General features: G+C 46.5%; 4 protein-coding genes across 11 annotated transcripts in view; 2 read left to right on the forward strand and 2 right to left on the reverse strand.

The window, feature by feature from the left end:
- Nucleotides 1-11584, reverse strand: part of LOC106745387 (sodium-independent sulfate anion transporter-like) — a 42678-nt gene extending 31094 nt beyond the window's left edge. The window contains exon 1 of one of the 3 annotated variants that reach the window (XM_014620956.1): nt 11400-11584. The gene's annotated coding sequence lies outside the window, so the exon portion shown is untranslated. Of the gene's footprint in view, nt 1-11387 lie in introns of all 3 variants that reach the window. The other 2 variants (XM_014620959.1, XM_014620957.1) reach the window with 2 other exon arrangements.
- LOC106745329 (mucin-12-like) lies at nt 1375-9727 on the forward strand. The gene is made up of 6 exons (XM_014620841.1): nt 1375-1488; nt 2988-3054; nt 3756-6368; nt 6446-7410; nt 7651-8991; nt 9434-9727. Exons 1-6 carry the CDS (start codon nt 1375-1377, stop codon nt 9725-9727), a joined length of 5394 nt encoding a protein of 1797 aa, XP_014476327.1.
- Nucleotides 11585-11818: 234 nt separating the features above from the next.
- On the forward strand, nt 11819-16880 carry LOC106745384 (hepatocyte growth factor-regulated tyrosine kinase substrate). Its single transcript, XM_014620951.1, has 11 exons — nt 11819-12016; nt 12086-12170; nt 12309-12384; nt 12467-12655; nt 12812-13086; nt 13154-13229; nt 13654-13830; nt 14010-14365; nt 14443-14756; nt 14864-15159; nt 15283-16880. The coding sequence occupies exons 1-11, from the start codon at nt 11980-11982 to the stop codon at nt 15868-15870; spliced, it is 2469 nt and encodes an 822-aa protein (XP_014476437.1). The 5' UTR covers nt 11819-11979; the 3' UTR covers nt 15871-16880.
- LOC106745383 (protein CLEC16A) lies at nt 16829-23729 on the reverse strand. 6 transcript variants are annotated; one of them, XM_014620949.1, is made up of 15 exons: nt 23122-23729; nt 22893-23021; nt 22412-22545; nt 22173-22330; nt 21771-22000; nt 21462-21654; nt 20600-21197; nt 20304-20491; nt 20087-20210; nt 19829-19983; nt 19384-19545; nt 19167-19305; nt 18137-18476; nt 17927-18057; nt 16829-17864 (listed from the first exon to the last, which is right to left on the reverse strand). In XM_014620949.1, the coding sequence occupies exons 1-15, from the start codon at nt 23193-23195 to the stop codon at nt 17431-17433; spliced, it is 3189 nt and encodes a 1062-aa protein (XP_014476435.1). In that variant the 5' UTR covers nt 23196-23729; the 3' UTR covers nt 16829-17430. The 6 variants fall into 6 exon arrangements, with proteins under 6 accessions (XP_014476435.1, XP_014476431.1, XP_014476430.1 ...); XM_014620950.1 differs by having other exon boundaries at nt 17562-17683; nt 17812-17864; nt 20304-21197; XM_014620945.1 differs by having other exon boundaries at nt 20304-21197; nt 22182-22330.
- Between the last annotated feature and the right edge of the window lie 250 nt (nt 23730-23979).

Genomic DNA, 23979 nt, shown 5'->3' on the forward strand with positions numbered 1-23979 from the left:
AATCCAGATTACCTCGCGCGATTAAAGAACGGCGCTTCTATCGTGAGACTACTTTGCGACGTAATGTTATCACGATGCCGATTAAACGGCGTTTTCCATACGCAGAATCCGCTCAAGCCGGAGCATGGAGACATCCTTCTGCCTCCTCTGGGCGCGTCGTCGACAGAAGAAAAAGACGGGAGGGGAGAGTCCATTAATTCAGCGACGTCGATTTTTGCCGGCCGAGATATCCGTCGACCGCGGCCGGGTTAATTGCACGACAAACGTCCCGAGATACGCCGAGCGCGTTGTCCTTGGGGAAGGCGTTCGAGGCTGCCGCAAGGTCCTCGCCTCGTTCTTCGAGTCGTGGTAGCGGCTGTTGGTGCTGCTGCTACAGCAGTTGTTGCTACTGCTACTACAGCAGCGGCAGGTGGTAGGCCCGTCTGGATCGGTTTATAAATAAGTCATGTTAGCCCTTAACAGCCCGTCATTACTCGCGCACACCTCCGGCCCACCTTGGCATTTATATCCGAGGCCTAGGATATCCGTTTACACGTCGATTGCGAACACTGCGAACCGCCGTGGGCCTCCGTCGTCTTGCGCGAGACGCGCCGTGTAACGAAATGTTCGCCATATTTCACGGATGACGCGAAGCCTAACGTGTAAAGTAAATTACTCACGTGGGTGATAAACCGCGAGGATAGCAACGCGAGCAACGCGGGAAGACCTCCGAAACGAGGCTGGAGGAGCCCGCTTGGAGAATTTGCGCGATCGTTTCGGGAATGCGAGGATTGACCCACGAGCGAATTCTGAAAATGCCGGACGCAACAGGGAAACGGCAAAACCAGCGATTAATTCGGAACCTCGAAACCGTGAGTGAACATTTGAATTTAATCATTCGCGGGGGTAAGGAAGGGAAGGAGGGGGGGGGGGGGAAACTAATGAAGCGCAATCAGGGGCTGCGGATGTTCGCTCTCGCGATCGTGTTTCGCATTCGCTAATGCCGCGATGTTCACGATGCGAGAAGAATCGCGTGTGTTCCTTTCCCGCGCGCGACCGTAAATGCGCGACTCGACGACAGGGCGAACGAGAGCAACGGCCACGTGGAATAATCGCGATTGGCATTCGACGGACGAGCGGCGACACGTGAACGGGGTCTGCGGCGAGTCTACGTGTCGCGAAATGTTTCATTCAACGCGGGAAACAGCTTCACCCCGGAGACGTGTACCGTAACTAACCCGCGACGTGGGTTATTGTTAGGTACATCTAATACATCGCACAGGCACTTCGTATTATTCCGAATCAATTTTCGTGTTACTTTGGCGTTCGCATCTACTTAGATACGGCTTGGATTAATAAAAATTTAACGCTACGTATGCCTCTCCGATCCTCAAGATGATGGATGACGTTATCCGCGACGTTCACATAACTGGCGTTAAATACGACGTTAAACGCCGTCAAGAAGCCATCGTCTATGAACCGTACGAATTCAACAAATCCAACTTGGCCGTATGAAAATAGTCTTAAGAGCACAAGTAACATTGGCATTGAACCTGCCATCCGAGTGTGTCATTGAAACTTACTCAACCCGCACGGTTTATTTACGAGCGCACTTCAGGAAGACGCAGTCAGATGTTACGTCATTATTTGCGTAATCTCCTTTCCTCCTTTTCATTCAAGGGTGAAAAGATCGCGGAACATTGGAACAGGTCTATTTTTTTCAACTTCTCAACACGAATCGTCCTTCCTTGCTTCTCCCTTTCTCACCCTTCCTCTCTTTTTCTCTCTTTATTTCTCATCAGTACATGATCGAGCGCACACGCATCTCTCTCTTCAAGATTTACTATTCCTCCTTTCGGCGGCTGTGTACATACGCCGATAGGAGGTAGATCGCGCGTGTTGCAATCCGTTGCGAGCTTTGCTTCTGCCGTACTTCGTCCGATGTGTTGGTTGTGACGATACATCGAACGCACTTCGGATGCATCCCATGGCGAGAAATCGCGCAGTGGCGCGAGAACGAGAGAGTCGCGTCGAGAGAAATTTTCGACGGAGCTCAAAGCTTTGACCTTTCCAGAGAGTACTTTGAGCACGTCATGCCCTCTTCAAAATGACAAGAAGTAGATCATAAGATCTAGAATTATATCTATTTCTTAATAAATACAAGAATATCGTGTCGACTAAGTTAATTTCGAATGCATACTGAAGTTCATTTGTGAGAAATGTTGAGAAAACGCGTGTTCGTATTTCGATCGAGCAGCGACATTTACGGTTTCCATGTAAATGTGCGAATAAGAAAGCCAATTAATGGAAGAAATTTGAAATCTACAATGAGCGTTGATTACGCATCGTCGCCTATGGCTATGCACGCTGTGCGAGCGCTTATGTTTCTGATCGCGCGCGGATGCGGATCTCGGTTTCACGACTGAGCCTTCGCCGCTTGTAGGCTTCATCTCGATAAACAGAGGCAATCGCACATGCGGCACAATCGATAGCGCCGCAGATGGTTAAAAAGATAGGGCGCACGCTATGACGCTCTCTTCGACGTAGGTCTCGAAAGCGTACCTTGAAACGCTGTCTCTCATTACTGAACAGGTCATTAAGCAGGTCGTTCCTCGAAATTGCCGGGGGTCAATGACCAGGATAGTCTATAAATGCGCCGAAGATTGCTCGACGTTCGACGCAATCCGACAGGAAAAAAAAAACATCCCTTATTTTAAGCTCCCCTATCTAAAGCGTCTTTAAATACGAAACGGATAGATTTCTACCATGAATTTAATTAAATAATAATCGTATAACAAATTCGAGAGTTAAAATTGTATGTGTTATGCAACTAAATGCGCTAATTATTAAAACAATATTGAAAAATGATCATTGTAATTGTAAATATTTGTCGCAAATCTAGTTCCTCGTTTAGACTTGATATATACAATAATTATATGAAATATTTGTTTAATTTGAACGATTTTGTAATGTTTCTTAATGTGATTTCTATATTTTTCTTCTTGCAGATAACATTGCGAGCCAAAGATGTGGAAGGCAACGTCGACTTTGAGTGTTCTAGTGACGCTGATCGCCGTAAGACTTGCGAGAGCTGGTGAGAGTTATTTAAATATTTTCTTGCGAATTTTTTTCAAAACAAAGACTTCGCCGAGAAGAATGTATATTCTCTGAAATTCAATGAGCTGCCGAAAGAATGAATAGGAAATTTATTTATACGAGATCAAGTCAGCAATCTGTTACTTCTTCTTCGTTTCGCATGAAATTGAGCAATCTATAATCAGCGGTCAGGATACAAATGGATGACAGGTATCGATGTGACAAGTTTTTTTCATATTTTCTCAATGGTGATTTATTCGATTTACCGGAATCTGTGTATATTGCATGAACTCTAATCAATTCTCGCCGCGCACACACACACATAAGCCGCGAACTTTGTCAAAATCGTTTGCCTTAACAAGACGATAAGCCGCCTGCTAACGCGGCTAGTAACCAATTACGGCTCCGTTGATGTAGTTGTGCGTAAAATGAGTGCCCCAGGCGACGGATGTCTCTCTGGAGTCTTTGCTCTAACCTGTTCTGATCATCGTGTTGTTACCGGTGCTGCTGTTGCTCGTCGTCAAACTGGTTTCATTCGCGGTATACACAATCTCGCAGTAGAGCAGTTTAATGAAAGCCGTCGCACGCTTTTCATACTTCGCGCCGATGCAAATGATGTCGTTTAGTCGACCGAAGATGAAAGTGGACTCGAATGCTAATTCGAGCTGTACTGCTTGCAGACTATTACGACTATTACGATTATAACCAAGGCCAATCCAGGCAGAGCACTGCCCCGTTCCGGTGCACCGAAGAGGGTTACCATCCCGATCCGCGTGACTGCAGAGTTTATTATAGATGCGTGGACTGGGCCAACGGCGGTCCATTGACGCCCTTCAGGTTCGAGTGCGGCGTAGGCACTGTATTTTCGAAAGCGAAGGGCGATGTCTGCGTGCATCCATGGGACAGCGGTCGGCCGGAATGCGCTGGATCGGAGAACGATATCGACTCGAATCTAAATGGTCCCGCGGAGAGCGCTCCCACGACGATGAGAACGACCGTGCGGCCGCAGACAAGCACGACACAGACTCCGGTGACTACGCGAGCACCTACGACAACAACCCAAATTACGACGACGACGACGACGAGGGCGACGACAACGAGAAAGCCGGAAACGACGAATCGACCAAATACAGACCAGTCAGCGAGCAACGTTGATTGCCAAAACGGTCCCACGTGTACGCAAGAAGGATTTCTGGCCGATTCGTGCAATTGCAGGAAATTCTACAGATGCGCCGACGGAGGACAAGGAAAGTTGTTGAGATATGATTTCACATGCGGCGTAGGGACTGTTTGGGATCCGGAGATTCAAGGGTGCAATCACGCATGGGCTGTTACAAGAAAGGATTGCAAGCAAGACTTGGAGAACGGCGACGGCGGTAGCGATAATAACGGACAATGGAATGGAGATAATAGTGGACAATGGAATGGAGATACGGGAGATAACGGCGGACAATGGAACGGCGATGCCGGAGATAATGGTGGACAATGGAATGGAGATATCGGTGGTCCAGGCCAACCTGGTCAACCAGGGCAACCTGGAGATCCTAATGGTCAACCAGGGCAACCCGGAGATCCTAATGGCCAACCAGGGAAACCCGGAGATCCTAATGGTCAACCAGGGCAACCTGGTTCTCCAGGCTCACCAGGTTCTCCAGGTAGTCCAGGAACTCCAGGTAGTCCAGGCTCACCAGGTTCTCCGGGAACACCGAGCTCTCCAGGTTCTCCTGGAACTCCAGGTACGCCAGGTTCTCCCGGTTATCCGGGAACACCGGGCTCTCCAGGTGCTCCTGGAACACCAGGTACTCCAGGTAGTCCAAGTTCACCCAGTGATCCGGGAGCATCAGGCTCTCCAGGTACTCCTGGACGTCCAGGAACACCAGGTACGCCAGGTTCTCCTGGTTATCCGGGAACACCGGGCTCTCCAGGTTCTCCTGGAACACCAGGTACTCCAGGTAAACCAGGTTCACCAGGTTATCCAGGAACATCGGGCTCTCCAGGCACTCCTGGGAGTCCAGGAACACCCGGTATACCAGGTTCGCCCGGTTATCCAGGAACACCAGGCTCTCCAGGCACTCCTGGAAGTTCGGGAACACCAGGTGCACCAGGTTCGCCCGGTTATCCAGGAACACCAGGCTCTGCAGGCACTCCTGGAAGTCCGGGAACACCGGGTTCTCCAGGCACTCCTGGAAGTCCGGGAACACCGGGTTCTTCAGGCACTCCTGGAAGCCCGGGAACACCAGGTACATCGGGTAGACCAGGTTCACCTGGTTATCCAGGAACACCGAGCTCTCCAGGCAGTCCAGGAACACCAGGTACGCCAGGTAGTCCAGGTTCACCCGGTTATCCGGGAACACCGGGCTCTCCAGGCACTCCTGGCAGTCCAGGGAGACCAGGCACATCGGGTAGTCCAGGTTCACCCGGTTATCCGGGATCACCTGGTTCTCCAGGTAGCCCAGACTCGCCCGGTTATCCGGGAACACCGGGCTCTCCAGGCACTCCTGGCAGTCCAGGTACACCAGGTTCTCCCGGTTATCCGGGAGCACCAGGTTCTCCCAGTGCACCAGGTAGTCCAGGCTCACCCGGTTATCCGGGATCACCGGGTTCTCCAGGTACACCAGATAGCCCAGACTCGCCCGGTTATCCGGGAACACCGGGCTCTCCAGGCACTCCTGGCAGTCCAGGGAGACCAGGCACATCGGGTAGTCCAGGTTCACCCGGTTATCCGGGATCACCTGGTTCTCCAGGTAGCCCAGACTCGCCCGGTTATCCGGGAACACCGGGCTCTCCAGGCACTCCTGGCAGTCCAGGTACACCAGGTTCTCCCGGTTATCCGGGAGCACCAGGTTCTCCCAGTGCACCAGGTAGTCCAGGCTCACCCGGTTATCCGGGATCACCGGGTTCTCCAGGTACACCAGATAGCCCAGACTCGCCCGGTTATCCGGGAACACCGGGCTCTCCAGGCACTCCTGGCAGTCCAGGGAGACCAGGCACATCGGGTAGTCCAGGTTCACCCGGTTATCCGGGATCACCTGGTTCTCCAGGTAGCCCAGACTCGCCCGGTTATCCGGGAACACCGGGCTCTCCAGGCACTCCTGGCAGTCCAGGTACACCAGGTTCTCCCGGTTATCCGGGAGCACCGGGTTCTCCCAGTGCACCAGGTAGCCCAGGCTCACCCGGTTATCCGGGAACACCGGGCTCTCCAGGTTCTCCTGGAAGCCCAGGGACACCAGGTACACCAGGTAGTCCAGGTTATCCAGGCAGGCCAGGAACACCTAGCAATCAACCAGGTACAGGTAAGATAAAAAAACGGTTCTTTAAGCACGATAAACTTAAGATATAATTAGAATATTTATTTAAAATCTTGTTCTAGGTGTGTGTACTGAAGAAGGCTTTTTCGGTGATCCGAAAGACTGTCGCAAGTTTTACCGATGCGTTGGTGACGGCACGTCATTCACTAAGTACGAATTTCAATGTGGAGTCGGAACTGCTTGGGACTCATCCGTTCAGAGCTGTAACCACGACTATGCTGTACCACACTGTAGTCAGCAAAATAACGTAGTGACGGGCGAGCCCGATACATCGCAAAATGAAGTGGACAGTACGGTCTCAGGACCGGATACGTCTAAATACCCACCAACGCAACCTCCCGAAAACTCCATTGCTCCACCAATATCTTCAACGTCTTCAAAGCCTGTGACTGAAACTGTAGGCACTAACAAACCCGAGATATCGAGCCAGACTCCGCCAGTTTCTTATTTGCCACCAGCAAGTAGTACAAACCCGCCTTCAACCACACAAGCTGCCCCTTCTGTCTCCTACCTGCCCCCCGTGACTCAAACAACCACGTCTGTGTCCTACTTGCCACCTGATACATCCACAACTGCGAGACCTGCGACATCCACTGCGAGACCTACGACGTCCACAACTGCGAAACCTGTGACATCCACAACTGTGAAACCTGCGACGTCCACAACTGCGAGACCTGCGACGTCCACAACTGCGAAACCTGTGACATCCACAACTACGAGACCTGCGACGAGCGCTGCGCCGAGTCTAGCATCGTCCACCGTCTCTTCGCCTCAGAGTGGAAAATTCGCGTGCACCGAAGAGGGCTTCTTCCCTGATCCGGACAACTGCCAGAAGTTCTATCGTTGCGTGCGCGGCGACTCCGGCTATCAGAAATTCGAGTTCCTATGTGGCCCGGACACAGCGTGGGATCAATCCGCGCAAACGTGCAACTATATCGATCTGGTGTCCTCGTGCTCTCCAGAGAGCAACGAAATCGACCAAGGCCCCAGGCCGTCTAGTACCTCTAGTCCCGCGTCTCAACCTGCCGCTACGAGCGGCACTACAACAACTGCTTCTAGTCAGGCCACTGCCACCTCATCGCCCGCAGTCCCAACTTCTACGGAAAGCGCTACGACCGCCAGTATTACTTCGAGCGAGACGTCTACGGAATCAACTACGTCGAGAACAGATCGAACCGAAACTTCGGTGACAACGACGACCGCAGCTACTACCATCACCGGCGAGAAACCCACTTCAGGGAAGCCAGCAGGGATTCAGATGCTTGAGAGCTCCAGTACAGAAAGTTCGTCCTCCGAATCCTCGGAATCCTCAGAACAGTCGTCGACTTCCGAGTCGTCGAGCGAGGGTTCATCTTCGACCACCGAGTCTCACGCGCCTGACTGTACGACGCGAAAGCCGAACGACACGATAGTGTGCGACAATGCGGGCTTTTACCCGCATCCGACCAAGTGCGACAAGTTCTATCGCTGCGTCGATAACGGCAACGGCTTCAGCGTGTACCACTTCGACTGTCCGTCAGGCACCATCTTCGACCCCAGTATCAACGTGTGCAATTACCCCGAGTCCGTTTACCCCGCGAGAGATTGCGTAAGCAGCCCTGCCGCGGAGACGACGACTCAGCCCGGAACGTCGGAACAGTCGACGGAGACTACTGTCGCGTCAAGCACGACAACTAGACAGCCGGAAGGAAGCACGTCCACCGAGCCGGTTTCCACGGTTTCGTCCGAGGAAACCACCACCTCGGAGGAGAGTACCACCGCGTCCAGCACGGAATCGACGTCGGAGATGCCGGGGAGCACGGAAGGTACGACGGAATCGACGACCGTGTCAACAACCGAGTCGACAACTGAGTCGACGACCAAGTCAACGACCGAGTCGACAACCGAGTCAACGACCGAATCAACAACCGAATCAACGACCGAGTCGACGACCGAGTCGACGACCGAATCAACGACTGAATCAACGACCGAGTCGACGACCGAATCAACGACCGAGTCGACGACCGAGTCGACGACCGAATCAACGACCGAATCAACGACCGAGTCGACGACCGAATCGACCGCTGCCACCACGGAAGGCAGCACCGATTCCAGCACCTCCGAACAGACCACCGAAGCGACGACCGAGGAGATGTCCACGGCTTCCACGGGATCGACGGAGCCCGAAGCGTCCACGACCGAGTCCCAAGAGCAATCCACGACGGAATCGCAGGAGCAATCCACGACGGAATCGCAAGAATCGTCCACGACAGAGTCTCAGGAGCAGTCGACGACGGAGTCTCAGGAACAGTCGACAACGGAATCTACGACAAGCGAACCCGTAGCCGGATCGACGCCCTGCGCCATAGGCAATCTAACCGACGAACAGATAGTCCTAGTTTGCCCGACCGGCTTCCGAAGGCATCCCAAGTACTGCAATCTGTTCTACCAGTGCACCTCCGAGGGCAACATGGAGATCAAAATACTGGTGTTGAGCTGCCCTGAGAACACGATCTTCGACGAGAGCAAGATTCAATGCCTGCCGGCGAGCAGCAGCAGCCAACCGTGCACCGGCAGCACGGCCGGCGCCAGATTTTACAGGAGATTGGAGGAGAATGCGTTAACGCCCGTGAGTATTTCTAATTGAACGAGATATTTGCGTTAAGCAGACTTCACGTAGAACTGCGAATATATGCAATGTACTAGTTTGCTGAAAACGAATGCCGGAAGATCTCCATAACTGACAAAGTTCGAGAGCATGTAGGAATTTTAATTTATATGAATGTCGCGTACGCGCAATTTTTTCTGTTTTTCTGCTTTATTTATGTTAATATTAACACATTTTGCACAATTTTATTGTTTTTGCATATTTTTTTTTACTGAGGTTAAACTTGAAAAGAGAAGTTTTTTAATTTTCGCTCGAAGTTCGCTACAAATTTCAACCACATGATTTTATATCTGTGGCCGACGTATTCGTTCACATTTGTCATATCGCGTGAGGTCGGCTACAAATCTCGTAACCAACAATCACAAATTACACTTTTCTTTACTTTTCCGTTTCTTTACCCTAGATGAAAGTGTCGTCGAACAAACTTTGCCCCGGAGAAGGACACTTCCCTTACCGACAAGGTTGTAGCAACAACTTCTACAAGTGCAAGCGCGATTCTCGGGACAGTTTGCAAGGATATCTCTACAGATGCCCCGAGAACTTCGTTTACTGGTCAGTCTCCAGGAGATGCGAGCGCGTGACGCGTCTGCCAATGTGCACGCACTTAGCATACAGAAGCAAGACCGAGTGGAACGATCGGTGGCAAGTGCCGATCGAGGACACCAATCTTTCCGCCAGGATGTTACGCTTGCCTTGAGCCGCTCGATAAACACTGCCTATCTCTCGGATCTATCTTGCGTCTAACGCTCGTTAGATACGAATTATCAGCTCGCCATAAGTGTCCGAAGATAGTATATAAATCCTCAGGTTAATCGCGATTCTCGACGGTGATTGAAGGGTACCGCAAAACACGGCGAGATCGTAGGATCATAGGATGAGAGGGGAAACGATCATTAACTTCGATGTCTACATAGAAAAAAATTAGTTCAAAACTCATAATCTTTCATTTACAAGCAAGAATATATATTCTTATTCGAAAAAATCCCATACATTCTCGCTAAAAATATATTCACATTATTCAAGACTTTCCCGAATTGGAAAAAATATTGAATATAAAGAGACCGACATCTTCAAACTAAGAATCGTGTAAATTTCGAAGATATCGTTTTTTCTATTCCATATTTTGTTCCTTTTACTCACTCTATAAAAATTAATCTTGAATAACAAGAATATGATATTTTTGATGGAACTACATAAAATTTCTTCACATAAAAGCAAGTTTTATCTTCATGTAAGATTACGTTTTTGCTTATATATATATATGAGAATATGAGTCTTGAATTTATAGTAATTCTTTTTTTATGTAGAATCTTCATCTCCGAGCATGATGATTCTGATAATTCTCTTTAATCCGGCGAGAGATTCACATCTCCGCTGGCGCGACTTCGCTGCCATAACTTTTACGGTACTTCGTGGAACTGCCTAACGACATGGCTGCAGAAGATCTCTCCGCCGAGAAGTTAATAACAGATCTTCGGCAGCTATCTCGTATCGGTCAAACGGTCTGACTGCCATTACGCAATTTTTAGTTAGCGGTATGTTAGTTACGATAGCAATTGCATTAACGATTATCGGCAAGTACGAGCACGTGTAACTCGAATCGAGCTGGAAAGACGTATTTTTATTCAAATTGGAACTCGCTTATTTTCACGAATATTACGCGGCTCTGTTTGATCGATCGACTTCCAATTGACTTTCTCGTCATTGAGCGAGATGAAGTGAAAAGAAACAACACACAAGGACAACACACATATTCGTATGAAATAAATAAGTTCCAATTTTCGTAAGACTATTAATCGTTTGCAATTAGTTGTACACGATATTGGGGATGGTTGCGGGACTAGTATGCAATATTTCGATTTATGTAACGATGTTCTTATATTTATTAAGCCGACGCGAGTTTGACGTCTCTCACGCATAAGATGTCGACGAGAGAAGGCGTGTCGTTTAGGAAAATTTCTCGAATTTCGCTAAACGGCGAATTAGTGTCCTTAGGATATTCTGTAGAAATATTCACGCGCGATGTGTATAATTCACGCGTGTTGTACATATCTTGACATTTCCCTCAATGGGAAGCCAATATTTACTCGTTGTTTGTGTGTTTCGATGCATTTATCACGGATTCGCAGCAGACTTATTAGAGTATACGTATAGTAACATATAAAATAGGTTAGCGTAATTAATACTTGTCTATATATATTCGAAGCTAATTGTGCCTACCGCGTGTTTATATCCGAATTCTATGTAAAACATGTATGATCAATGAAGAGCGTAAAGAATTGATAGCGTTTGTTTCACATTTCTTTCCTCTCCGCTCCGAAGTGATCGATTATTTCAAACTAGCGGATTCAGCTAACCTAACCTCTCACCGTACACCTCACGCATCTTCTTCGTCTGCTCCTCGTTATAGCTGAGATCTCTCTAATCCTGTGTCCAGCTTGATTCAGTCGTCATTCGGCAGTATTCCACGCATCTACACACCGAATTTACATCCCGTACCGATCACAAGCGCGAATGAAAAATCTACTGCAAAATGGTTCGACACGAAAGAGCAAAATTTCAAACGTACTGCGATTCTTCGATTATAACCGACTCGAATATGCGCACGATATCGATAATCTCTAGGCTTTCGAGTAATCGATTCTAACGCGGAGGACTATCGATCGGTCGTTTACATCAAACGATAATAGACACGGTAGCCAATCAGCTTGCTGTTTTTATGGAAGAGGGACAAGTTGATTGGTTATCGCTTCGATATAGTCATGTCTTCTTACAGAGCGTGAGTCGGAGTAGAACAAATGGGAGTTAACGGAAGGCGTATACACAGTTGTCAAAAGTTACATCGCAGCTGACACGAGAGCTGACAGTTGAATTATTAACTATTGTGCCAACGAACGCGAGAAAAATCCAAGATAGTTGAAACGCGAGAGGTCTCATCGTGGTGACAGTATGTTCCGTACCTCAACGATTTTTGACAAATTATTGGGTGAGTTTCCTTACGCTTTTGAAATCCGTTCAAAATGTCGGATCATTCTGAGTCATTAATCGCTCGCAGATAAGGCGACGAGCCATTTGCAGTTGGAGCCAGACTGGCCGACGATTTTGCAAATCTGCGATCTCATACGTCAGAGTGATGTTCAGTAAGCATTAATACTTCCGGAAAATACATTTTGCTTCCTCCAGCTTCATTGTTTAGAGGAGCAACATTGTCGATTGTACTACGCGCTACTTCAGGAGACCATATCAAGTGTGTAATTATCACTACTTGTTTTATTTAGGCCAAAGGTTGCGCTTACCGCTATAAAGAAGAAGATCACAAACTCTAATCCACACGTAGCATTGTATGCGTTATTGGTGAGATACTTAAGATCAATTTTGAAGAGGAATCCTGATTTAATTAGTCTTGTGTATATTAATGTCGCGTTTGTTAATTCAGGTATTAGAGTCCTGTGTGAAAAATTGTGGGACGCTTATTCATGATGAAATCACCACCAAGCAGTATATGGAACAATTGAAAGAATTAGTCAAGACATCGCAACATGAAAATGTCAGGCAAAAGACATTAGAGCTCATTCAAGCTTGGGCTCATGCATTTCGCAATAGTCCGAAGTACAGGGCTGTTCAGGTAACAGATAATTTGTTTACACTTGATATATAAAGATTTTTAATCTTTACATTGATATGTAAAGATTATGCTTCATAATTAATTTTACTCATCAACGTATCCACTTATATGCTTTTACGTTTTATATTACGTCTTCATATTATTTTTCCTCTTTAGGATACATTGAATATAATGAAAGCTGAGGGTTATCAATTTCCTGCTTTGAAAGAAAGTGACGCCATGTTCAGAGCTGATACAGCACCTGTGTGGGCAGATGGCGAAGTATGCCATAGATGTCGCATAGCTTTCGGCTTAGTTCAACGAAAGCATCATTGCAGAGCTTGTGGCCAAGTATTCTGCGGTCAGTGTTCCAGCAAGCACTCTACCCTGCCCAAATTTGGGATTGAGAAAGAAGTTCGAGTTTGCGAGGCTTGTTATGAAAAAGTTAACAAGTTAGTAGAATTTTGCATTGCACTCGGTGCTGTTTTATTCAGACATCTTTTAAACATGATTTTTCAGGCCATCTACAGTACAAGCCAAAGATACTGATCTTCCAGCTGAATATATCAATAGCACTTTGTCTCAGCAACAACAGGTATGTATGTACAGGCATGTAAGTAATAAAAAATAATGTTCAATATCGTATCGTGTACTAATCGCCTTAATTGAGTTATCTGAAACTTATGCTATATCTTCAGTCCTATCGAGACTATATATTTACTTAATTAAATTAGTAGTTAAAAATGGCTTCTCCGGTAGAGCAGGTATTTTTGTTCATTATTTAAAATAATTATCTGTGAAGGCTATAATTTACTATGAGAAATGCTATATGATTCAACTTATATTACGGATTAAATTTTACATAATATATATTATTCCATTATTACGACTGTCGTATTTAAGGGGAAAGAATTTATATAAAAATGCGATTTGAATTCCGACATGACATGACTTGATGCAATAATATCGCAAATCGTATCTGTAATTAGTCTTCTATACAATACTCGATATCTCTGTAGGTTCCACCTCGGAAGACGGAAGAAGAGCTGCGAGAGGAAGAAGAATTGAATTTGGCGATAGCTTTGAGTCAAAGCGAGGCTGAGCAGAAGGAGAAAGAAAAGAAACGCGCTACGAGTGCTTTGAAATCCAATTCCACTCCCATATCAAGAATAACATATTCGCCGCCGCCATCTCCTGTGAGTCTTTCATCATTTTGATTAATTGACAAAATCATCACGTGCGCACGCGAACGATCGATCTTACTGCGAAGAAATTTCACCGTTTAAATATTAATTTCCTGAAATTTCCCTGTTCATGCGTGATATTAAATACAATGAATACCACTCTAATGAAATATTTCGTATCTCCTCATCAGGGTCCTAGCCCGTCACGGACGCAAGAGGAGGATGAGGTCGAGCCCGAGCTTGCGAAATATCTGAATCGCAAGTACTGGGAACAGAGGCAGACTGTGATCGAGGAACACGGATCAAGAGCGGATGTGACCAGCCCGTCCGCGCCGAACATAAGCAGCCCGATGCCTCAGAAAGTTGTGCTCATGAAACAAGAAAACGGCGAGGTTGACAATCAGATGGAAGAATTCGTAAGCGGCTTGAGGTCTCAGGTCGAGATTTTCGTGAACCGGATGAAGAGCAATTCCTCGAGAGGAAGATCGATCGCTAACGACAGCTCGGTTCAAACTCTATTCATGAACATAACGGCCATGCATTCCAGGTGTATTTCTGATATTCCCATTGTTACTTGTACATATTTTCATCTCGACAACAAAACATGTTTTTCTTTATCCACAGATTATTGAGATATATTCAAGAGCAAGATGACAGTAGAGTGTATTACGAAGGTTTGCAAGATAAATTGACACAGATAAAAGATGCCAGAGCTGCTCTGGACGCCCTTCGGGAGGAACATAAGGAGAAGTTGCGCAGGAGAGCGGAAGAAGCTGAGAGGCAGCGGCAGATGCTGATGGCGCAGAAACTGGCGATCATGCGAAAGAAGAAACAAGAATACCTGCAGTATCAGCGGCAGCTGGCTCTTCAGAAGATACAAGAGCAAGAGAGAGAAATGCAAATGCGTCAAGAGCAACAGAAGCAGCAATATATAATAAGTAATTAATCGCTTCTCATTGCACTACCCGAGATCATTGTCCATCTTTGTTTTTATCAGAACAATCATCGCAACCCCATATCTTTCATATTTCTGTTTCTTTTGCAGCAGGTTATCAAGCGGTCTCCGGCTTTATGGGACCCTCCCAAGGTTCACCGGTTCGTCATGTTCAGTATCCAACTCCTGGAGCTAATTACAATCCTATGTCACCGACGAATCAAGGAGTTTACATGTACGGGCAACCATCGATGGGCCAGTACCCCATGCAAGGTTACAACATGCCGCCGATGAACGCCCTGCCGGTACACATGATGCCGCAGATCCCCAATCCGGAGCAGCAACCATCGGATCCATCCATGCAGGGACAAGAGAACATCGGTAGAGTGCCTATATCGGGCCCAATGGTAGGTTCAAGCGTAAAGTTTAAGTTAAAGTTTCTAAAGCAAGGTCTACAATATGCTTTGTGCAGGGTCGTATAGTATATAGTCGTTCGAGTCGGTCCACTCATTAATACGTCGCTTCTCCAGATGCCTCAGATGACACCGCCCATTCAGCAACTTCAGCCACCGAATAACCATCAGATATCCGGACCGCAGCAACAGGGTCCTCCGGTGCACGTGCCGACAGGACAGGCCTCGGCAGGTAGGCACATGCCACCTCAGCAGGTGCCCACGTCCAAGATACCGCAGCTAGTTCCTCAAGTCGTGTTACCCTCGGTGTCTCAAGGTCACATGAGCACCTCGTCGGCAGGCCCGGTGGCTCCGGGAGGACACGCCGGAGCCATGGTCGGCATACCACCGCAAATCGGGTCGCAACAGCCGTCCACCTTGCCCGGTACTCAAGGATCACCGATGTCGGCGCACGTCTACAACACCGCCATCTCGTCGCAACCCACGGGCGTCATCCAAGTGCCTGCCGGGAGCGGACCCGCGACGAGTCAAGCTCTAGCTGGGTCCGGTGTGCCGCCGGCGATGCAGGGAATGCCGCAGAATCCGGCAGCGGCTCAGTCGATGCCGTTCCAGCCTACTCCGCCGGCCCCGGCCGCAGCCAGCGAGGCTCCGCAGGAGGAGGAAGATACGAAACCCAGAACAGCAGAGCTTATTTCCTTCGATTGAATGTACTCGATATATTTCGATGGGATGTCACGTGTATTTAAGGGGTTGCATCACTCGGTTCTTCGCGCTTCATAGTTTGATATCGATCCCGAAACATCGTCAAGTGGTACATTTTTACGTATTTTTATGTAAAAATATAGTTCTCGTACGTTACGGTCGATACTTGATACGTGATAATAAATAAGCGAATCTATACGTAAGATAGTCGTTGCCACGTGTTACACACAAGCAAACGAATATTCATAACTTAATCCTTCACATTTTAACAGATATTTTTTTTCCTTTTGGATTATTCTTGAAAATTTCAACTGTTCTTTGAAAAGGAGAAGTTCACGCCTTACTGACTTTCTGTGCTCATCGAGCCTCTTAAGTTAATATTTTACGCTTCTGTCTAAATTAAGTATATTGATATCACAAGAATAAGATTGAGAGATAGCTGGTTACTTGTTTTATTGAACGAAATATTGCCTTCGGTAGCAAAATCATAATTTTATGCCCCCTTTTTTATTACAATACAATGCTAGAAACATGTTTCTATGAAATATATATGAGAAATGAATAAAATATATAAATAGATTAACATAGCAGGATATACATGTAATAATGCAGAAAGTTTCAACCCTATGCTGTATTAGTTTTCTATATTCTGTGCAATTTATAATACCAAAATAAAATTGTTTCTTGCACTGTGTACTATTAGATTGTTGCAATATAAAATGGCTGATATATCGTAGGATGACAAGGTCGATTATTGTTTCAACAATAAAAATTGCCGACAGATAGTGCGAGTGATATGCCAAATTAAAGTGTAAGAGTCCACCACGGATCTCTCACCGACTGATTTTGCGAAACAAAGGAAAAATTGCTTATGTGATAGAATTATATGTATATTCACATCCTTATTATCTCTAATCACTCTAATTTAAATATATATACGTATAAAATGATCAATACTACCTAGAGATTGTAATTTTGCTTTATTTTTTAAATTATAGAAAAACTATAACCAACAGGGATATATACACATGAATTTTTTAATTACAAGATCGTTACACGATTTGCGTTTGCCGCTGTAGGTGATATATTTATATTCTTAATCGGCAGCACGGAATGAATTTTATTGAGGAGAGCTTGAGCGATACTTACGAGGCAGCTTTAAACAGGTATCGTAACGTAAAGAAAAAACTCTAATTCAACGAAGTTACCCAACATGTTTTCCCTCTTCTCTTCCGTCTTCCGTGATTGGTCGCAAGAGGAGAGCTTTGCGTCCAGAGATACAAATTCGTCTAACGTTCACTACTACCGTTCCCTGTCACATCCGACAAAAAAATATCATAAAAAATTAAAATTTCGTTCTAATTGTAAGATAAAAACGCGCGTTTATGCTAATTTCCTTCCTCCTTTTTATACTAAATTAGTCAAGTGAATTATTTTCGCTAAACTCGAAAGATTGCACACATTTATTTTCCCAAATCGTTCTCTCTAGAGTTTCCAACAAAAATACGCTTATAGTCCGCATTGCGTCAGCTCGCCTGGCTAAAACTCCTCACACGGTCGCGATCACACTGTCTCCACTTGGCCCTTTCTACGTGGTAGCTTCGGCTCTTGGCTCTGCGGAGACGTGAAGGACGTTTCCTCGGAGTGTTTCCTGATCACAGACGAAGAATCACTGTTATTCGAGCAGCTCTGACTGTCCCTTCTCTCCGGTCGCGGCATGCTGAGCCCGTTCGATGTCAGAGATGCCTTCCGTATTCGCATGTCCTCCAGAGGAATCTCCTCACTCCGCGGCCTTGGCATCTTGGGCGAGCCGTCTCTAGATCGCAAACCGTTCTCATGAGCCTTCTCGTTCGTACCGGCATCATCGCGTTTCGAACTCGACGATGCCGTCGGCCTAGTATTTTCCCTACGCATTTGTGCCGCGAATCCAGGAACTTTGTTTACCGTGAACATCGGCCTCGGCTGATCCTTCTGTTTCTGAGCGCGCCCGAGCGTACCTGCAAAGGTCGAAGCGATCGTCAGGGTGGCGAGGATTAAGCTCTCACTCGAAGGGACTTACGTTCGTGCCGTAAGCCGCGCAACGCGTAATTAGGCGGTGTCGAGCAATGTGGCACGCTCGTCGGGATGTCCAGCAATCTGGCGATCTGATTCATCTTCTTCTGCCTCGCCTTTATCCTCCCCTTCGTTAGCCTGGGTCATTCGAGTCAATTAATTTCGGCGGGCGAAGTACGCACAGGATCTCTCTCGTTAGATGCCTCGCGAGACTCACCTTTGTTTGGCGGCCATACATCGAATGTGGTCATCGAAGACGAATTTAGCCGACAGCAACGGTATGCGATTGCCGGTGCTGCTGCTTAGAGGCTTATAGATCGTCAGATGCAGACACCTCGAGTCGTCCTTGTCGCCGGCCACGTCGATGTCTTGCAGGAAACCGACTAATTTCGCGACGCCCCATCCGAGCTTGCTGGTGTCTGGTTCGACGAGGATCAACTGGACAACATCGATGACGAGGAAACGCCGGATCTTCTGGCCGTCCTTCCACACGACGGTGCACGCGATCAAGTCGCTGTTGTCTGCAAAAGGAGTCGTTGCGAGTCCGTGTCGTCTACCTGTGTAAGTCACTTGCTCGTCGAACGAGAACCGGCAAAACAGATTTATCGTCGTCCGAGCAATCGTAACGTAGAGGTAACCAATTCCTACTAATTTCTAATTGATTGTAGAAATAATAAGAAAATAAAGTTTAACCGAAAAGAGAAAGAATATTGGGTCTCTGAGAGTTGAAACACGGATTTTCTAGTGTTATAAAATATTAATATGAAGCGGTACTTTTCGCAACATAATGAGAGATTATTAAATTGCGTATTAATTTAATTAGCAATTGGATAAGAGTTTTTAGGGGATTTAAAATTAATAACGATTATTACTGGGATTCCAAGGACTGGTTTATACGTGGAAGGCTGTCGCTCGCGTTCGTTTGTTCGAAAAAAAAATTCGGTACATTCGCAATACACGACAGATAATTTCAACCTCCCACAATTAATATTAAAAGTGACGTTATTAATACTTAGAATATCCGTGCTAATTTCTGACAAAGGGCGTAACAACGCTGAAATCTTAGAAATTGCAATGTCTGATAGCACTGGAAATGCTTCTTGCAAGAAATTACGTTACAATTTAGTGCTCAGAACAAAAAACCACTACTAGGCTTACTATACACACACACATATATATATTCGTAAGAAGGATGTACGAAATTAAACATATTTTTCTGCTCATATAATAATAAAAATAAAGTTTACTTAGGTCAAGAACGTTGTTGACTTGTACGCAGTTAGCCGGATTGGTCAGTGGCAACTGTGTTTCGGTTTCCGTGTTCAGCGACAGAGACAGCTCCCTGATGAGGAAGAACACTCGTATCGCACGTCGCGCTCTTTCCACCTACGAGATCACATCATTCGCATTTTCACCTTCCTGTCTCACAACCGACGATGTTGCGCTCTCGTCTCGCGCACCTACCTCACCGCACGGCAGCCTCTTGGTGAACTCGATCCCGGTCATAGGCGTGCCCGTCGGAGGCAGCAAGATATTGCTGTCCATCATCAGCCACTCGACGTTCAGCGGCCGCTTCTTGATCTCGCTGTATTCATCCTCGAACATGTCCAGAAAGATGTCTTCGCTCTGCGAGAGAGGAAATCGAGAAGTTCTCATCGGAATTGTTGGAGGAGAGGAAATCTCGGGATCGCGCGATAGCTGAGCTCGGAAATCGAACCCGGGTGTTTCGCTCGCCGCTCTCATCACTGAGCTACTCAAGTCCTACGATACAATTCGTTTTTCTATAAAGGGTGCCCCCCGCTACAAATGGTCATCCCCCTTTACCTTCTAAACTAAAAGAAAGAGTGTACTCTAACGTCGAGATGTTCCTAGCGGGGAATCTCAGTTCAGTCGGCTGAATCACACGCACCTTGTAGAAGTTCTTGAGCAGAGACGTGCTCTGTTCCCTCGCCGCTTCGATGGCCGCCAGATGCGAGTCCCGTAGCAAGCAGTGGCCCTCGGAGATCATCAGTTGCATCAGCAGCTTGATGGTCAACTCCAACGTGACGAGTCGCACCTTGGAATCTAACGGGGGGGGAAAATCGAAATTCATGAGTACATGCAGGCCACGGACGTATCAACGAGAATATACACATATATACATATACACATATCGATGCCAACTCACTCGTCTGACAGCTCAGTGTTACGATGTGAATCAACCTGTCCATGAGCAATTCGTTGTACGAATTTTTCACAGACGCGCCATCGAACGGCGAGAAGATCACGTCCAGAATTTTGCGACTTATGCCCTTGTAAAATGCGCGAAATCGGAAATCACTATACGGTAAGATAGAGATTGTACGATGTGAAGGGAGATTCTATTTCAAGTTGCCAACAGTTACCTGGTTGTTGGCCAACGCGTAAAGCAGACAGAGCGTGAACAACGCCGCGTAATCGTTCTCGGCGCACAGCAACGAGCTGACGATCGTTTCCAGAAAGGGCTTCCTCGCGAGCGACTCGAATATGTCGTTCTGACTGGGATGCGGCGTCAACGGGCTCTCCAGCGCCAAGCGTTGCTGTTTCTCTTCGTCTGTCACATTCAAATGCTTAATTTCCTCGAGATCCTCTTCGCTCGGGACGCTCGTATCCAACGGTGTGCGTATACGAGCGGAGGTATTTACTAAATCGAAAGACGTACTCGGATGCTCGGGATGCTCCCGCGACTCGTCGCACGCTACGACGCTTACAGCGATCTCTTTCGCGCTTCTCGCGTCGCTTTCCGCGCGGCGGTGCTCCCCGGGCGTCGACGACCTTTCGCTCAGGATCCCCGGGTATCTCTCGAGCGTTTCCCTCGGCGGGGAGGAGGCGGGGACGGGCTTACACGACGGTGTCACATCTCCGAGCTTTCTCAGGACTCGGACGCGAGTCGCGCTCGGACGATCGGACTCCCGTTCGTCCGACTCGTCGCACGTGTCCGAGCTCACGGCGAACTCTCTCGCGTTTCTCAGATCGCCCTCCTCGTTGCAGTGCCCCTCGTCGGACGTCGACAACGTCTCGGTCAAGGTCTCCGAAGACTTCTCTAGCGTCTCTCCCGACGTGAAGAAAGCTACGAGCTTGACCGACGTGGCCTCCCCGAACTTCTCCAGCACCTTATTCGTTCCGGTTTGAATCGTGTCTAAGTCGGACATGAGCATTACAGCCGCCAACGTATGTACAAGGGGTCCGTGCGACACTATCAGAAAGACTTGGGAGAGTAGAAAAAGCGCCACCACGACGCTCACGTGTTTCCTTTCGTCCTGAAACGTCCGGGTAATTAGCGTTGACATGGGGATCAGAGGAAGCGGAAACCTTCCGGAGCTCTCGGAGCAATTTTATCAAGAGACGGCAAAAATATACGTAGAACGCTTAAATTTTACAACAGCTCAGGAAAAAACTGACTATAATGGCCCATTTTGGAGAGCGAATTTTTTTAGTAAATTTTTTATGAATTGTCAAGAAAAAGTGACGAAAGGTGATTTAAGTGATGAGTAGATGGTAGCGCTGGGAAACTCGTTGCTTACCTGAGTTTGGCACAAAACGTTCTTCTGTTTCATCAGAGAATAAACATACAACGGGACCAACAGTTTGTGTAACAGATGCTCGGACAAAACTTTGTTCAAGTCCGGTATATTCAAGCACAGGATGTCGTTCAAGTAATGCAGATGATCCAAGTGCTCCGCAACTAAATCCGACAGTCTGTTTTGGCTCTGGTGGCTAAAAAGAAGCGTGCTTTATTAGTTGAGAGAAAGAAATGATATCTGAGCAATGATTGCATTCAGCAGAAGTCAATGTTACAGTCAGAATTTACAGTCAACTACAAGCAAACTTACTCGGCATCGTTCCGGACGCAAATGTCCAGCTCGATGATATGATCGCCGATGAACCATACGAGATTGCTGAAGTACGGCGCGGCGGTGCGATCCCTTATGAAAGCTAACATGGACGCGTCCTCGACGCGATACACGTTCAGCGTCAGCGTTCTCACAGCTATACGCACCATACCCTCTGAATGATTGAAAAATTTAATCGCCTCTGTGTACAGTGGAAAGTCGTTGGTATGCTGACAACAGAACAAAGAAATCGATTAATTTTATCGATAACGCTGGATCGGCTGGGCGTGTGTGTACGTGTTGAAATTATATGACACGATAAAACGTAAAAAATTCTAAAAATTGTAAAAAAATCAACAGGTACAAACAAAAAAAATAGACACAAAGAACAATCACGTGTACCTCGTTTACCTCGTTATAGAAGAAATGGATGGTATGGGCGTTCAATTTCAAACTCAACGTCTTCAGAAAGCTGATGTAGTATGCCATCACTTCCTCGTCGCTGAAGTCAAATTTGTGTACTATGATGCTGTTCACGTGATTGTTACTTAACAGATAATCTGCGGACAAGAATTTATAAAAAATTAACCGTTTCGTTTATTAGTTGTTCAATACAGAACAAATGATGTCGACAAACTTACACAGAGATGTCTCGTTGCGTATGTTTTCAAATAAGATGTTCAATGTTTGTAGCAACTGAACGCACACGTAGCTCCCACATTTTTGCTTCATAATACGTAGAAAAAAGGAAAGCATGTTTTTCTCCAGAAAAAAACTGTAAATAAGTGACACATCGTTTATCGTATTAATGTAACTTCCACGTTGAGACTTCACCTATCTGAAGAACTTATATTCAGACTATACTAAATCTATATTTTAATCAATATGAATTATGTGCATTGCAAAATTATGGAAAACCTTGTTATCACCGTTTAATTTTTTTTTTACAATTGACACAGAATGTCATAGGAATCAGTCTTTAAAATCTAAAATGACTTTATCTCTCAATAAAATGATAAAGATAACCGATAAGTCTCTCTACGTACTCGAAAACGGTACTTACTCGAATGACTTTATCTCTCAATAAAATGATAAAGATAACCGATAAGTCTCTCTACTTACTCGAAAACACCGCTGTCATTTTGATCGCCCCATATGAGAATTTCAGCTATCGAACGTAGAGTTTCCACCAGCAGACCCCTGTTATTCTCCGATACAGTTTGATTCTTGGACAGAACGTTGTACAGATACCTGAGTGCAATGAGAAACATAGAAATTCGTACGAAAATATGTGTCCTTGACACACTAATTTGAGTTAATGACAAAACAGCTACACAGTGTCTGTGCTCACTTGAGATGCTCCAAGGAATGAGGATTCTTCGGCTTCCAGAGGCCGCCGCCGAACCAGCTCCGACTGCGAAACATTTTGATCTATTTCGAACGCGTAGGGGTGCACCTGCATTCGCGATCTTGTCGAATTTCTTCGCTTCCCTTCTCGTTACGCGACAATCACATGGACATGCCGTTCCGTCGTGCTCGCGTCCATCATGCGATTCACCAACAATACGCGCGTGTATGTGTGTATGCGTATATATGTATATATCACAATAATAACGAATAGAATGGAACTTTTATTACATCCATCGGATGCTCGAGTTCAGGTTAGAATTTCAATTCATCGCGCGAACGATTTTCACAGCTTACTTGTGTATACATATATACGTTAGCTATACGTTGACACTGAGCATCACGACACCACCGTTAATTCGACTTGATTTCTGTCAAATCATTTGCAGTCGGGGAATTTTATGCGACGCAAAAAGGAGTCCAGCCCGATTGGACCTCCATCTCGGCCGATCGTGAGTGATTACGATTCGACTGACGGACTATGAACATTCGCGAAATGTTAGTTTAGGTTAGTGCGAAATTCTCTCTCCCTCTCTCTCTCTCTCCAGCACCACTAATCGGCATAAAACGCGCAAAATCTTTCATCTTAGTTTATCTCGATACTCGATCTCGTCTGACAAATCGATATTCGATTCCTTTTTATTGGAAGATCGAGATTATCTACTCGATTCTTTTCAAACTCGATTAGTTCCTATATATCGAAGTTAGTTCTGAGTTACGATTGGCTGTTCAATAGCGTATCATATTGCCGTGCATACGCCATTTAGGGGCAGTTATATAGTGTTTTTTTGAATAGTAATTT

This window comes from Dinoponera quadriceps, unplaced genomic scaffold (assembly GCF_001313825.1).
Source record: "Dinoponera quadriceps isolate SergipeBrazil2010 unplaced genomic scaffold, ASM131382v1 scaffold1609, whole genome shotgun sequence".
NCBI classification, from domain to species: Eukaryota; Metazoa; Arthropoda; class Insecta; order Hymenoptera; family Formicidae; genus Dinoponera; species Dinoponera quadriceps.

Bases quoted from the DNA above. Each gene is read 5' to 3' on its own strand.
- LOC106745383 (XM_014620944.1), bottom strand. From the start codon at position 23,195: ATGTTTCGCAGTCGGAGCTGGTTCGGCGGCGGCCTCTGGAAGCCGAAG. The intron at 19,984-20,086 runs GTGAGTTGGCAT...CCCCCCCGTTAG, and splicing joins AACACTGAGCTGTCAGACGA to ATTCCAAGGTGCGACTCGTC. The intron at 19,306-19,383 runs GTAGGTGCGCGA...GTGATCTCGTAG, and splicing joins AGAGGCTGCCGTGCGGTGAG to GTGGAAAGAGCGCGACGTGC.
- LOC106745329 (XM_014620841.1), top strand. From the start codon at position 1,375: ATGATGGATGACGTTATCCGCGACGTTCACATAACTGGCGTTAAATAC. The intron at 3,055-3,755 runs GTAAGACTTGCG...TACTGCTTGCAG, and splicing joins TTCTAGTGACGCTGATCGCC to ACTATTACGACTATTACGAT. The intron at 7,411-7,650 runs GCTACGAGCGGC...CAGATGCTTGAG, and splicing joins GTCCCGCGTCTCAACCTGCC to AGCTCCAGTACAGAAAGTTC.
- LOC106745384 (XM_014620951.1), top strand. From the start codon at position 11,980: ATGTTCCGTACCTCAACGATTTTTGACAAATTATTGG. The intron at 13,831-14,009 runs GTGAGTCTTTCA...TCTCCTCATCAG, and splicing joins ATTCGCCGCCGCCATCTCCT to GGTCCTAGCCCGTCACGGAC. The intron at 14,757-14,863 runs GTAATTAATCGC...TTTCTTTTGCAG, and splicing joins GAAGCAGCAATATATAATAA to CAGGTTATCAAGCGGTCTCC.